Source organism: Megalobrama amblycephala, linkage group LG12 (assembly GCF_018812025.1).
Source record: "Megalobrama amblycephala isolate DHTTF-2021 linkage group LG12, ASM1881202v1, whole genome shotgun sequence".
Taxonomy (NCBI): domain Eukaryota; kingdom Metazoa; phylum Chordata; class Actinopteri; order Cypriniformes; family Xenocyprididae; genus Megalobrama; species Megalobrama amblycephala.
In genome coordinates this window covers 35,360,580-35,373,537 of record NC_063055.1, presented here as the reverse complement: position 1 = coordinate 35,373,537, position 12,958 = coordinate 35,360,580, and the positions used below count along the sequence as shown (strand labels likewise).

General features: G+C 35.8%; 1 protein-coding gene across 1 annotated transcript in view; it reads left to right on the top strand.

The window, feature by feature from the left end:
- Positions 1-12,958, top strand: part of disp3 (dispatched RND transporter family member 3) — a 72,419-nt gene that overhangs the window by 54,830 nt on the left and 4,631 nt on the right. Inside the window, exons 13-19 of the mRNA XM_048210859.1 lie at positions 658-827; positions 1,012-1,142; positions 2,989-3,164; positions 4,214-4,340; positions 4,424-4,569; positions 7,493-7,652; positions 7,902-8,015. Of these exons, the coding sequence (XP_048066816.1) occupies positions 658-827; positions 1,012-1,142; positions 2,989-3,164; positions 4,214-4,340; positions 4,424-4,569; positions 7,493-7,652; positions 7,902-8,015 (1,024 nt within the window). The remainder of the gene's footprint in view (positions 1-657; positions 828-1,011; positions 1,143-2,988; positions 3,165-4,213; positions 4,341-4,423; positions 4,570-7,492; positions 7,653-7,901; positions 8,016-12,958) is intronic.

Genomic DNA, 12,958 nt, shown 5'->3' with positions numbered 1-12,958 from the left:
TGATTCCAAGGGTAATGTTCTTTTATATTCAGAAAAAATATATATCTTTATCTTTATCTTTATAGTCCTTCCTGTGAACTGGCCTTAACTAATGAAATTTGTCTGTTGTGCAACTGTTGAATTTCTCTGAATTGCAGTAAATTCTTCTTCCTGTCATTCCAGTTCAACATCCCGTGAGCCGTGATCAATTCAATTCATATTCACACAAATTAATTGGAAAAAAGCCAACTATTTGTTTTTGCCTTACTCTGGCAAACATTTACACACACAGAGACTCGCATGACTGCCGGTTGAACATTCTCCATTAAGCAAAGAAAAGGAAACAAGTTGGGTTTATACAAGCACAAACAGTTGTCGTGAGACAGCTGTGATAAGCCATTTTCTTGAAAACATAATTATGGCTTGAAAATGTGTTTTTCACATTGCGTAATACCTTCACTACGCAGACAAAAACCATTACCGCCTGTTTGCTAATGCCTCGGTGAAAAAACAAAGCTTTCAATATACGTAATGTATTGCGACGCCTCAGAATTCCATCAGCCTCGGAGGAATTTGCGCAGCCGCGTGTTCGTATCACCTCAGCACGCTTCAATTGCCCTTATAGCCCCATTCCATCTGAGCTGACAAACACTGATCGATGTGTTGTCACGGTAACAGGCCTACAGCAGTCCCCATAGCAACTTCAGCACGCGGATGACCGTGTGTGTGTCTCACGCCTATCACCCCCGCCCTCGCTGGATGCTTACACTGCGGTCATGTGACGGCGGCCGTCGCTGGAGATCAGAGTTTGAGTTCTACGTGGCTTTGGTTGAGCAGCAACACAGCAGGCGAGTGTGAGGGGGGACACGTGATGTTCACAGATGAGCCGTGACTGATTGAAATCATTTTTTATTGCTTCTCAACTGTGCAACATTTAACCCTGTATGTGCCCCATTTGAACAAATGCCTGAAAATGATCTGGGATAATAATAATCCAGTAATTGATCTCCTGTTTGTGTATGTTTTTGACAGGAAGCTCTATTTTGCCCAACACACCATCAGCCCGTACCCCAGCCGTGTGTGTGACGGGCCGCCGGGGTGTGTGTTCAGCTCTGGGCCTGATGGACCCACTCAGGGCAGCTTCTACGCCCCACTTCCTGCTGGTACATGTAAATTAATGTATTCACATGTATTGTATGGTACATGTATTTAAATGTATTTGAAGTTGTACGTATAATTTAAGCTTGTGGTAGAACAGAGGTGTCCAAACTCATTCTGGAGGGCCACTGTCCTGGAGAGTTTAGCTCTAACTTGCCTCAACACACCTGCCTGAAAGTTTTTAGTATGCCTAATTAGACCTTGATTAGCTGGTTCAGGTGTGTTTAAATGGGGTTGGAGCTAAACTCTGCACAACAGTGGCCCTCCAGGACCGAGTTTAGACACCCCTGTGGTAGAACATCCCCTTGTGAAAAAGAAGTGCACTTGCTTAACTGAATGTGCACTTTAATGACACTTATGTATGCTTTTAAAAAGTGCACTTTATAATAATGTCAAATTAAAAGTCTTACCTTAAAATACATTTTTAATCATGTTTTAATAATGTTTTGTCATGCTTTAAGAAGTACACATATTTTGATGTGTTTACTAACATACTAAAGCACATGTAAAGTACTTGATTATCATTTTAACTGGTTTGTTATGCAATGTTCTTTTAAAAGTAACTTTAGACAATTTTTGTAAAGTTACTTTTAAAAGTAATGCATTACAATATTGCATTACTCCTTAAAGTTACTAATTGTGTTAATATTTTTTCTGTAGAAAGACAAACAAACGTAAATAGTGATGAAAGCCAAAATATTAAATGTCACAGATGATTTTTTACTGACTAATCTACATTTTGTAGAGGGTGTAAATTGGTAAATTGTCTTGTGTCGCATTAAAGGGGTCATATAATGCCACTTTTACAGGATGTAAAATAAGTCTCTGATGTCCCCAGAGTGTGTATGTGAAGTTTTAGCTCAAATACCCCACAGATAATTTTTTATAGCATGTTAAATTTGTCACTTTTTAAGGGTGAGCAAACACACTCCGTTTTTGTGTGTGTCCCTTTAAATGCAAATGAGCTGCTGCTCTCAAGAAGAGGGCGGAGTTTCAAGAGCTAGTGTTAGCAGCTCAGATTACCTCAGACTCACTGAAAATATCAGAAACTGTTCAGCCTTTTCTGTTCTGAACGGAGTTGGACAGTGATGGAGAGACTCTTTGTTGAAATGAAAATTAGCCCAAGCTTTATTCACCCTCAAGCCATCCTAGGTGTATATGACTTTCTTCTTTCTGATGAATATAATCTGAGAAATATTAATAAATATCCTGACGCATCCAAGCTTTATAATGGCAGTGAGCGGGATCAATGAGTATGAAGCTGAAGAAAGTGTCTCCATCCACATCCATCCATAATAAACGTACTCCACACGGCTCTGGACGGTTAATAAAGACCTTCTGAAGCAAAGCAATGCATTTGTGTAGAAAAAATTATCCATATTTAACAAGTTATGAAGTAAAATATCTAGTTTCCGCCAGACCACCTTCTGTATTCAGCTTACGGAAAAAGAGTAACTGACGTGACACCAGTAAGTGTCTGAAAACATTACATTGAGTTTGCATTTCAGTATATTCTTTTAAAATATTTTTTTTTTCTGCAGTAAAAACTCTTTTTAAAAGTATGCTAAAGTGTATTTTTTTTTCACAAGAGTGACCTTATAAGTAACCTAAAAATATCTCCAACTGAGATCTGTTTAAAATGGGTAGTTGACATACAGATGGCAGATATACACATTTAAAATGTACTGTGTTTCTTGCAAAAATATTGGGTTCTCAAAAAAAAAAGTAGATTCATGGATTCAAGAATCAATATTCCTTCGATATGCCCCAAACTTTTGCAGGAGATGCTGGATACTTTTCTTTTATGATAGTTTGCCAGTTGTATCAGATACATCTTCTATATCTGCTCAGCTCCTACCCAGATTAAGATCTCCAGGACATCAGGCTTTAACCCCTGCAGTGGAGGTGAATGTGGGAAACCAGCAGTGCGCCCTCTAGTGGACACCGGTGCCATGGTGTTTGTGGTGTTCGGCATACTGGGGGTCAACCGCACCCAGCGCTCAGACAACCATGTTATTGGAGACCTGGTACGACATAATTAAACTATTTACACAGAGTGCAGAAATGAAAAATGACTTATTTTATATCAGTCACACATTTTTTGATCTAGAACCTTATAAAGCCTACTGTATCATATTTGATGCACAGATTTCTAAGATGTCTTAATTATAAACATGATCAAAGCTTTGCTGAATAACCTGTTGCACATAATCTACTGCATGCCGTCTGTCATCTAATTGATATATTAGACTTGTTTTAGCAAGTAAAAGGCCTTTTAGTGTAAAAACGTCCTCCTTCAGGTCGTGGTTCACCACTGTGCTGTGAAATCTTTACTGATTTTTAATAAGGTAAACATAAGAATAACATTGATATTGTTAGTAATATTTGAAGATGAACAATTACTGGACTGAAACAACTTAGGTTTATCCATCCATTCATCCATCCATCCATCCATCCATCCATCCATCCATCCATCCATCCATCTTCTTTTTTTTTTTTTGTGAATATCAAATATGATACATCAGGCTTTTGAGGAAGGTTTATTTGTTTATCTTACATTACACATTGCATTATATGTTTTGCCCCCACAATACAAACTACAGAGCTTTGATCATTAAACAAAGCATTTAACTATCACCTTACTAAGACATATTACTGTGAGATATACAGGCACAACTGATATTTGTATGCATTTTATATAAGTAGTCTCTATTCTGTTATAAAGATTTTATTGATTTCATCTTCCTTTTTGTCCATATAAATATCAGCAACTGCACCACATTGAATATGTATATAGCCATAAAATCAAATATACTTTTTTTTAATGGAATTTTTTAATATTTTGTCCAAAAGTTCATTAAACAGTTCTATTTAAAAAATAGATTTTTAGGACTTTTATTTACAGGGTTATTTCTGTATCATTTTAACTCTATCTTTTCAAAATGTTCAAAAAACGTTTTGTTTATTTGCAGGTTTGATTTTTAATGTGGTCTCAGTCTATACATTGATTGTTTTCCTTTGAAGCTGATTTATGAATTATTAATTGAATGATTATTGACGTTCCTCCCCCTCAAAGGGCAGTGTGATCTTTGATCCAGACTTTGATGTGTTTAATGAGATCGGGCACTTGTGCAAGCTGTGCAAAGCCATCAGTGCCAATACCAAGCTGGTGAAGCCTGGTGGAGCTCAGTGTTTGCCATCAGGTGAGGGAGAATCGTCCGCGAGTTCTTCTGAAATACCCTTTCAATCGGTCACAGTTTTACCACATCCTGTTTCTCTCTTTCAGGAAACAGCCTCACATCCATTCTGCCCTTACTTCACCCGGAGTGTCACTCTCTTCCTGAGCCCAACCTGTTACCTGGCCAGCTATCCCATGGTGCAGTGGGCATGCAGGGCGGTAGAGTGCACTGGATCTCTATGGCTTTTGAATCAGTGAGTTCACTACTGCAGTTCACACAAAAATGTTGTTGAGTCAAATGGACTACTTTTATAGTGCTTTTTGGCCCTTAAAGCTGCTTTTCTACCGCAGGAACTTTCCCCAGGAACTAGGGACTTTGGGGTGGAACCAGGGTCTAAATGAAGTTCTGGGTAAAAATTTCCCCCTCAGAAAGTCCCTGCTCGCGTGGTAGTACTTTTTCAAAGTTCAGAACCTTTTTGGGGTGGGACTTGGTCACTGAACATGCTGATTGGTTGAGTTCATGAAGCATTTTGATTGGTTGACTCCACACAGCATTTTATTTCAACCACAATTTTTAGAAGTCTGTTGCGGTAAGAGTTGAGTAAGAGTTGTTTGCTATTCGAATCAACAATGGAGTAGAGTTGTCAAAAGTACTGACTTCGGTACCAAGTCAGTACTGAAATTTTAAAAATGTGATGCTTTGAGTACTGTTGAGTGGATTCGTAAACATCTCTGACTGGCAGGGGCGTAGTTTGTGGGGTGGATGGGGGGGGGGAGGTAACCCCCCAATATTAAAAAAAAAAACCCCAATACAATACATCCATACCAACGTTCAACCCCCCCAAAGTTGAAATCAAATCTACGCCCTTGCTGATTGGCCATTGTGTTCATGCGCTCATCAGATATGTCTGTGATTGGCTACAATGATCAACGCTTCAAAAACATGTTGTAAATAGACATCAGTGACACTCTTCACCGAGTGCTTACACAGATACACACGGGAGCGTTTGAAAGCAGGCCTGCTTTCAAATGCTCCCGCTTTCAAAACGCTTTAAAATTCAAACTCTTCCATGCATTGATCATTGTAGCCAATCACAGACATATCTGATGAGCGTGTGAACACAACGGCCAATCAGAGGTCTTTACGAATCTGCTCAACAGTGCTCAAAGTTTTAAAATTCAGTACTTTTGACATCTCTACAATGGAGTTTAAAAATAAGACCGATGGACCGACAGCGAGGTTCAGGCTTATAAACGTATATGCGGAGGGAACTGGAAAGATGTGCGCAGTTCTACATCACAAGGTACTTCAGACCGCAATGGAAACGCAGACAGCAACAGGTCTGGGGGGAAAAAAGTTCCTGGGACAAATTGTTCTGGGTAATTTAGATGGAAAAGCGGCTTTAGAGAGTGTGACAGCCAGTGTTGGGGAATTTTACTTTTAAAGGTAATTTAATTACTTTTTATGGATTTGCATTATGCTACTTTTGTGTTACTTTTAAAAACACATTTACAATCAGTAAGGGGTAGTAACTGATTAGATGTAATCTAGATTACATAATCAGATTTCAAAAATTAATTCATTGTAATTATATTATATATTTAAAAAATACTCGTAATCAGACTACAGTTACTTTTTTTTTTTAATTACATGATTACGTTATTCTTACAATAGCAGTAAATTATTCATAATTCATTGATTCTCCCTACTACTTTTTTATCTTTTAAATTTTCTTTTCTAAAAAAAAGCCTACTGCTTATATACATTCAGAAGGTCTTCCAGGTTTGTGGAATCGCTCACAGACCAGCCGCTAGTCATGTGACTATCACTGAAAACTGAGACCCACACACCATCTGATCACTGCATTTACAGAAATCATTTCACTTCATGTTTTCTCAACACTGCAACATTGCATATCTAATCAGCTCCTGACAAACACAAATATTATTTGAATTATTACTCAGTGAGTCATTTAACCAGTATTACTGTCTTTGGAAGACTTTTGACTTTCATACAATGTACAAATTCACATAATTTCTTATTTACATGCAATGCAGGGATTCCCCAACTTTTATGTCAGCTGAACCTCTTTGACCAAATTTATTTACTCAAAGTACCCCCTGTGATTTTAAGTTAATAAGTTAGGTCAATAATAAAATTAAGTCAATAAATAATACAAATAAATAATACAATTTGGTTAGTTATCTGATGACAGTTAATGGTCACATGACATGCAGGTAAACAAATAAAATATATAAATATTAACTTTTTTAGTGAATGTTTATTTTGATTGTATTAATTTTATTAAAATTATTTATTATTTAATTTAAATTTTTTATGATACAATTATTTAATAGCTTTACATTAAATTCATGAACCCCCTGCAGTTCTTTCACGAACCCGTCTGAGAAACCCTGACATCACGTAATATTTCATGCACTTCATGTTGCTGATAACAAAGAATGGAATATATTTTCTTTTTCTTTGTATTTTTATATCAGTATGGTACAAGATTATCCTATTCAAATCAATGTGATCAACGAGAGGTCAAAATTAATCTAAAAGTAATCTAAAAGTAGTCAGATTATATTACCTTAAATGTGTAATGTAGTGGATTACATTACTAACTACAATTTTTGTCATTTAATTTTGTAATCAGAAACCGACTAAATTTTGTAAGTAATCTACCCAGCACTGTTTGAAATATTATTATATTCTGACCACTTTGAATATTTCCTGACCACTAGAGCTGTATGTCATACAAAAGATCTTTTAACATTACGGGTTATATTACCTACTGTGCAACTATTTTTATTCAAAATAAAAAGTAATGCGTTTTGTTACTTTTGAACTTTTTGTCTGTTCCCGCACACATGATTGCGCATGTCTAAGTGACTACGTTATGGAGAAGAGAGAGAAATTTAATTCAGTATAGTTTGAAAAAATGTTTGAGCAAATGAATTCAACTAAAAAAGTAACATGCATTACTTTAAAAAAAGGAACTCAAAAATTAATTAACTATAATTAATTAATAAAGTAATCTGATTACGAAATGCACATTTCTTGTAATGCGTTACCCCCAACACTGGTGGCAGCATCATTTTTATAACTTGACTTCATACTCCAGGTTATTAAGCATTTTTATGCCACTCTTTCTCATTGTCTCTATGATTCAGACCACCTACAAGGGAAAGTCTTCGTTTCAGACTCTCTCTGATTTCCTCCAATGGGAGAGCTTCCTGCAGAAGCAGCTTGCATCACTCCCAGCGTCGTCTGCCTTGAGAAGAGGCTTCCAGACCTGCCAACACTGGAAACAGATCTTCATGGAAATTATAGGCAAGAGAGCAAAAATAGAACATGGCATAGACCGAAACCAGCTTTGATAAAAATGGCTCTGCTTGAATAAATGAGCAATTTAAGAGCGATTAGTCTGATGCGCAGACATCATTAACATGAGTGCTCATTAACCTCACTCTCAACAAATGACAATAATGAATCTGCATTCAGATTCTCTATTTATATTTCATTTACCATGGACTGACTCCCTCCCTGAACTCCTCTTTATGCACTACCCCTTGACTGTAGGTGTAGAGAGCGCCCTCTACAGTCTCCTGCTGTCACTTGCCATCTGCATCGCATCAGTAGCTGTGTTTACTGCACATCCTCTTCTGCTGCTGCCAATCCTGCTGAGCATTCTGGGTATGTCACACCTTTGCAAACATTGTACACTGTACAAATATTAACTATTAATATTATTTTTGTTAGTATATAATATCAACCCAAAAATCACTGGAAAAAAGAATAATTTATATTGCACACAAAGAAAATTACGTCAAAATTTTACTCAGAAATTAACTTTATTGTGATGCCAAAAAAAAAAAAAAAATGTATGGATTATTCAAATTGTAAAATATTTGTACATATTGTAGCATTCGCTACAAAAAAATTAAAAATATAGTCAGTGTTGTTAATGTTAACTAAAACAAAAACAAAAATTTATATTTGAAATAAAGTTAAAATAAAGAAAATGTAAATATTTCATGAAAAACTTAAATAAAAAAAAAAAGTAAAAAAAATTGCCATGGCAACTAACTGAAATAAAATACTAAAACTGAAATACAAATATTAACTATTAATATTATTTTTGTTAGTATATAATATCAACCCAAAAATCACTGGAAAAAATAATAATTGATATTGCACACAAAGAAAATTACGTCAATTTTACTCAGAAATTAACTTTATTGTGATGCCAAAAAAAAATGTATGGATTATTCAAATTGTAAAATATTTGTACATATTGTAGCATTCGCACTGAACGAAATTTAATGAAATAATGAGTTGTATTTTAAAAACAGTAAAAAAATATATATATAGTCAGTGTTGTTAATGTTAACTAAAACAAAAACAAAAATTTATATTTGAAATAAAGTTAAAATAAAGAAAATGTAAATATTTCATGAAAAACTTAAATTAAATTTTTTTTTTAAAAATTGCCATGGCAACTAACTGAAATAAAATACTAAAACTGAAATACAAATAAATTAAAGCTAAATAGACATATTAAAAATGTAATAAAAATGACAAAAGCACATAACATAATTACTTTAACTAAAATGAAAACTGTAAAATACAAAAATAATACATTTTAATAATAATAATTTAATAATAATTTTTAATAATAATTTAATTTGAATAAATAATGTAAGAATATATAAATGATTGTAAAATAACACTGATTACTGTATATGAGAAACACTGGTAGAAAAATTACAAAAATAAATAAATAGCTGTAAGCAGCAATTATGGGGGCCAAGCACAAAGAGCACAATAAGCCATGCCAACATGGCTTGGGGCGTCAGACCAGCTGCAACAACAAGCAAGTAACAACATTTTAGGATGATTTTAGGAAAATTGGCTGAAAAATCACGAATACGGTCATTAGAAATATGATTGAAAAGTTTATTACAGTTTGCCAATAGGTGTCGCTGTGACCAAATTGATGTGGTGTGTTGAGAGTAAGGTGACGATGAAACATGCAAAGTTTGGTGTCAATAGGGCAAAGCAGTGCAGAGATACAGCCTCAGAGTCATTTTGGCATCATGCTGCTGCACAATACAAAAACAGTTTTGTGACAAAATCCATACCTTTTGCCGGCATGGTCTGAAGATTATCTGACCCAAGGAATCTATTAAGACCAGTGTCATGACAAAAGGTTAAATTAATCAAAACTATCAGCATTTCTTAAAATTTCATTATAACATTTGACCACAAGACGGCGTTGTCTCACAACCTTTTGAATATGTGTGTCAGAGCATGCTGATGACACACACCGAGTTTCGTAATAAGCTGACCACACCTAAAGTTATAAGCTTTTGAATATTTGATTTTACCACTAGGTGGCGCTGGCTTGAAACTTCTCAGGCTCCTTCAAGACATTGTGCTGATGCTAATGCGTTAATAAAATACAGCATTTTAGTAAAAAATTCAAAATAGCCAATGTTGAAAAATTGGATATCATTTGACTCATCATGATGCCTTGAATCTAACAAGACAAATTTATGATTTTTGGGCAAACCGATCAGAAGTTATAGGCAAAATAGCCATTTTTTTGTATATCCCGACCAGTAGGTGGCGAAGTGCAAAAATGCAGCAGTTACCCTCAGGTCATGCTTGTGATGACATGGACCAGGTTTGGTCTGAATACAATAAAGCGTTGAGGAGATCAATTTCTGCAAGTGTAACGTAAAATTCGTTCTTGGTTTTTCGAAAAATGTTTTGACAAATCGACTTGAATTCCATATCTTTTTTTCTGCATGGTCTGAAGATGATCTGGTTCAATTTTCGTGGAAATTGGAGCAAAGCCAAGCTTTTCACCAAATTTCATAACTTTCCCGCAGCCATAGAGCTGCCATAGACTTCCAGAGCGGAAACAGAAGCAATTAATGCATTAAAGCAAATGTGTTTATAATAGCAATTAGTCACAATGCAAAAAATCTAAAACGTTTTTCTTTAGAGGATCATTTTATTTTATTTTTGCGTGAAATGTGACCTGGACGTGTTTGCGTGAGAGTCGCTCTTTGATTTACTGTATCTCTTTGATATGGTTTACCACCATTTATTACGACCAACTAATTTTCATTGAGGATACCTAAATGCAGCGTCCCCCTTTGGACGATGCCATCAAATGCCTGTTTCTTCTGTTGAATTTAATTGACTCGTGTAATATATACTGATGGTGAAAATCATTGCCTTTGAAATGTGCAGCTCTATTCCCATCTCATTTATATGTTAATACAATATGCCAGTCATGACCGTAATTTAACTTGCTTTCAGACGGGAATATTATCACTACAAGTGATTACTCAGACTGAACGAATATACAAATTATGTGAAATGAAAAGAGACTCTGAAAATCATCCCACTTCTATGTGTCCAACTAAACAAGGAAATAGATTTCAAAAATGTGCAATGATGCTTGAATTCAAGTAGAGGATGGAATAAAAACAGTGAAAAGGAAGAACAGAACCAGAGTGTTTTTGAGCAGTTTAAAGAGGACCTATTATGCTTTTTTACATTTTTAGTGTGTAATGTTGCTGTTTGAGCATGAAACAATTCTGCAAAGTTACAAAGCACAAAAGCACTTCAAAGAGAGTTATTCTTTATGTCATTAAGCACTGAACTCCCTGAAACGCCTCCATTGTGGTCTTGAGTTTTCACAGTATACTCACGGTTATGGTAAGGGGCGTGACATTTCCGTAACATGCTCAAAGCAGTTGACCAATCACAACACAATGGTCCAGCCGACCAATCAGAGCACATTGCACTTTTCGGAAGGTGGGGCTTCATAGAGATAGGAACTAGCTGTTGTTAAAGGATTAGTCCACTTTGAAATAAAATTTTCCTGATAATTTACTCACCCCCATGTCATCCAAGATGTTCATGTCCTTCTTTCTTCAGTCGAAAAGAAATGAAGGTTTTTGATGAAAACATTCCAGGATTATTCTCCTTATAGTGGACTTCAATTGGCCCCAAATGGTTGAAGGTAAAAATTAGAGTTTCAGTGCAGCTTCAAAGAGCTTTAAACAATACCAGACGAGGAATAAGAGTCTTATCTAGAGAAATGATCGGTCATTTTCGAAAAAAAAAAAAAATTATATACATTTTAACCATAGACGCTTGTCTTGAACTAGCTCTCTTCTTCTTCTTCTTCTTCTTCTTCTTAGTAGAGGGTATGCATCAACATCACTTTCCCGCCGGAACGCGCTCCCTCAGCTGGACTGAGTGGCAAAAGAACCTGCTGCATGACTGGATTTAATAGGGGAAACTGCGAAAATGCGAGTAAATCAAACGATTACACTAAAGGTTGGGCTCGAAAGTGTTCCTATTGACATGTCAAATAAACCTAATCCATGGATATTGACATGCAGCCAGGAGTCGTTTTTCCTGACATTTAAATGTGCCTGATTTCAATGCTGGGGAAACACATAAAGCAAATCTGCCTGTGAATATTTTATATAACTACAATATCGGTAGGTTTAAATCGGAGTGATCACTTTTATCAATGTTATATATATCGTCATATTGTCCAGCCCTAAAACTTGTATAGTTTTTGTCAGTGTTTATTTAAAAACACCAAATTATGCATCTTAATATAAGATGGAAAATATTTAATTGTTGAGTTGTCAACACAATATATAACAATACAATATATACGGTATGATTTTACCTCAAAATCCAACATTTTGACACAAAATGATAACTGCAAATCCATGTTTCTCTGCTTGGAGTCCAGCTGTTTCTGTGAATTGCAGCGATCCATTTACTTCTTTTTTCTGTAGCTTTCTGCAGTCTTTAAATATATACCTCAGGTTTTGTGTCAAAGCTATTTGTACAGTCAATCACAAAGCTCATTCCTGTTTTGGATGTGTTTTGTGTGTTTTTCGCGGCATTCACGCTGAAAACCAATGCTGCCGCTCAGTCTTTTGCCACTTAGCGGGCGTGACCGCAGTCGTAACGGTCGATTACGACTCTATTTGAATTCCGGCAGTGTAGACGCTGCTAAGTGTATTACTGCCCTCCACAGTCCAAGTTTGAACTAAGCTGTCATATACTTATTGTCTACACTGCCGGAATTCTAATAGAGAAGGAGAAGAGAGCTAGTTCAAGACGAGCGTCTATGGTTAAAACGTATATCATTTTTGTTTTCTTTTCCGAAATTGACCGATCGTTTCGCTAGATAAGACTCTTATTCCTCGTCTGGTATCGTTTAAAGCCCTTTGAAGCTGCACTGAAACTGTCATTTTGACCTTCAACCGTTTGGTTTCAAATTTTAATTTGAAAGTGAACTAATCCTTTAATGACGTCACATGCAGGTGGAGGAGTAATAACTTCTGCTAGTTAATCTATTCTAGGCACAGGACGTAGTGTAAGCGTTTTGAACTGCGAGAGGCGTTACACTTTACACTTTTTTTTTAGATATTTTACTTGTTAAGTATTGATTTTCTTCTTATACAAACGCATCGCTTCGCTTCAGAAGGCCTTTATTAACCCCCGGAGCCGTGTGGAGTATGTTTATGATGGATGGATGCACTTTCTTGAGCTTCATACTTGTTGGTCCCGTTTACTGCCATTATAACGCT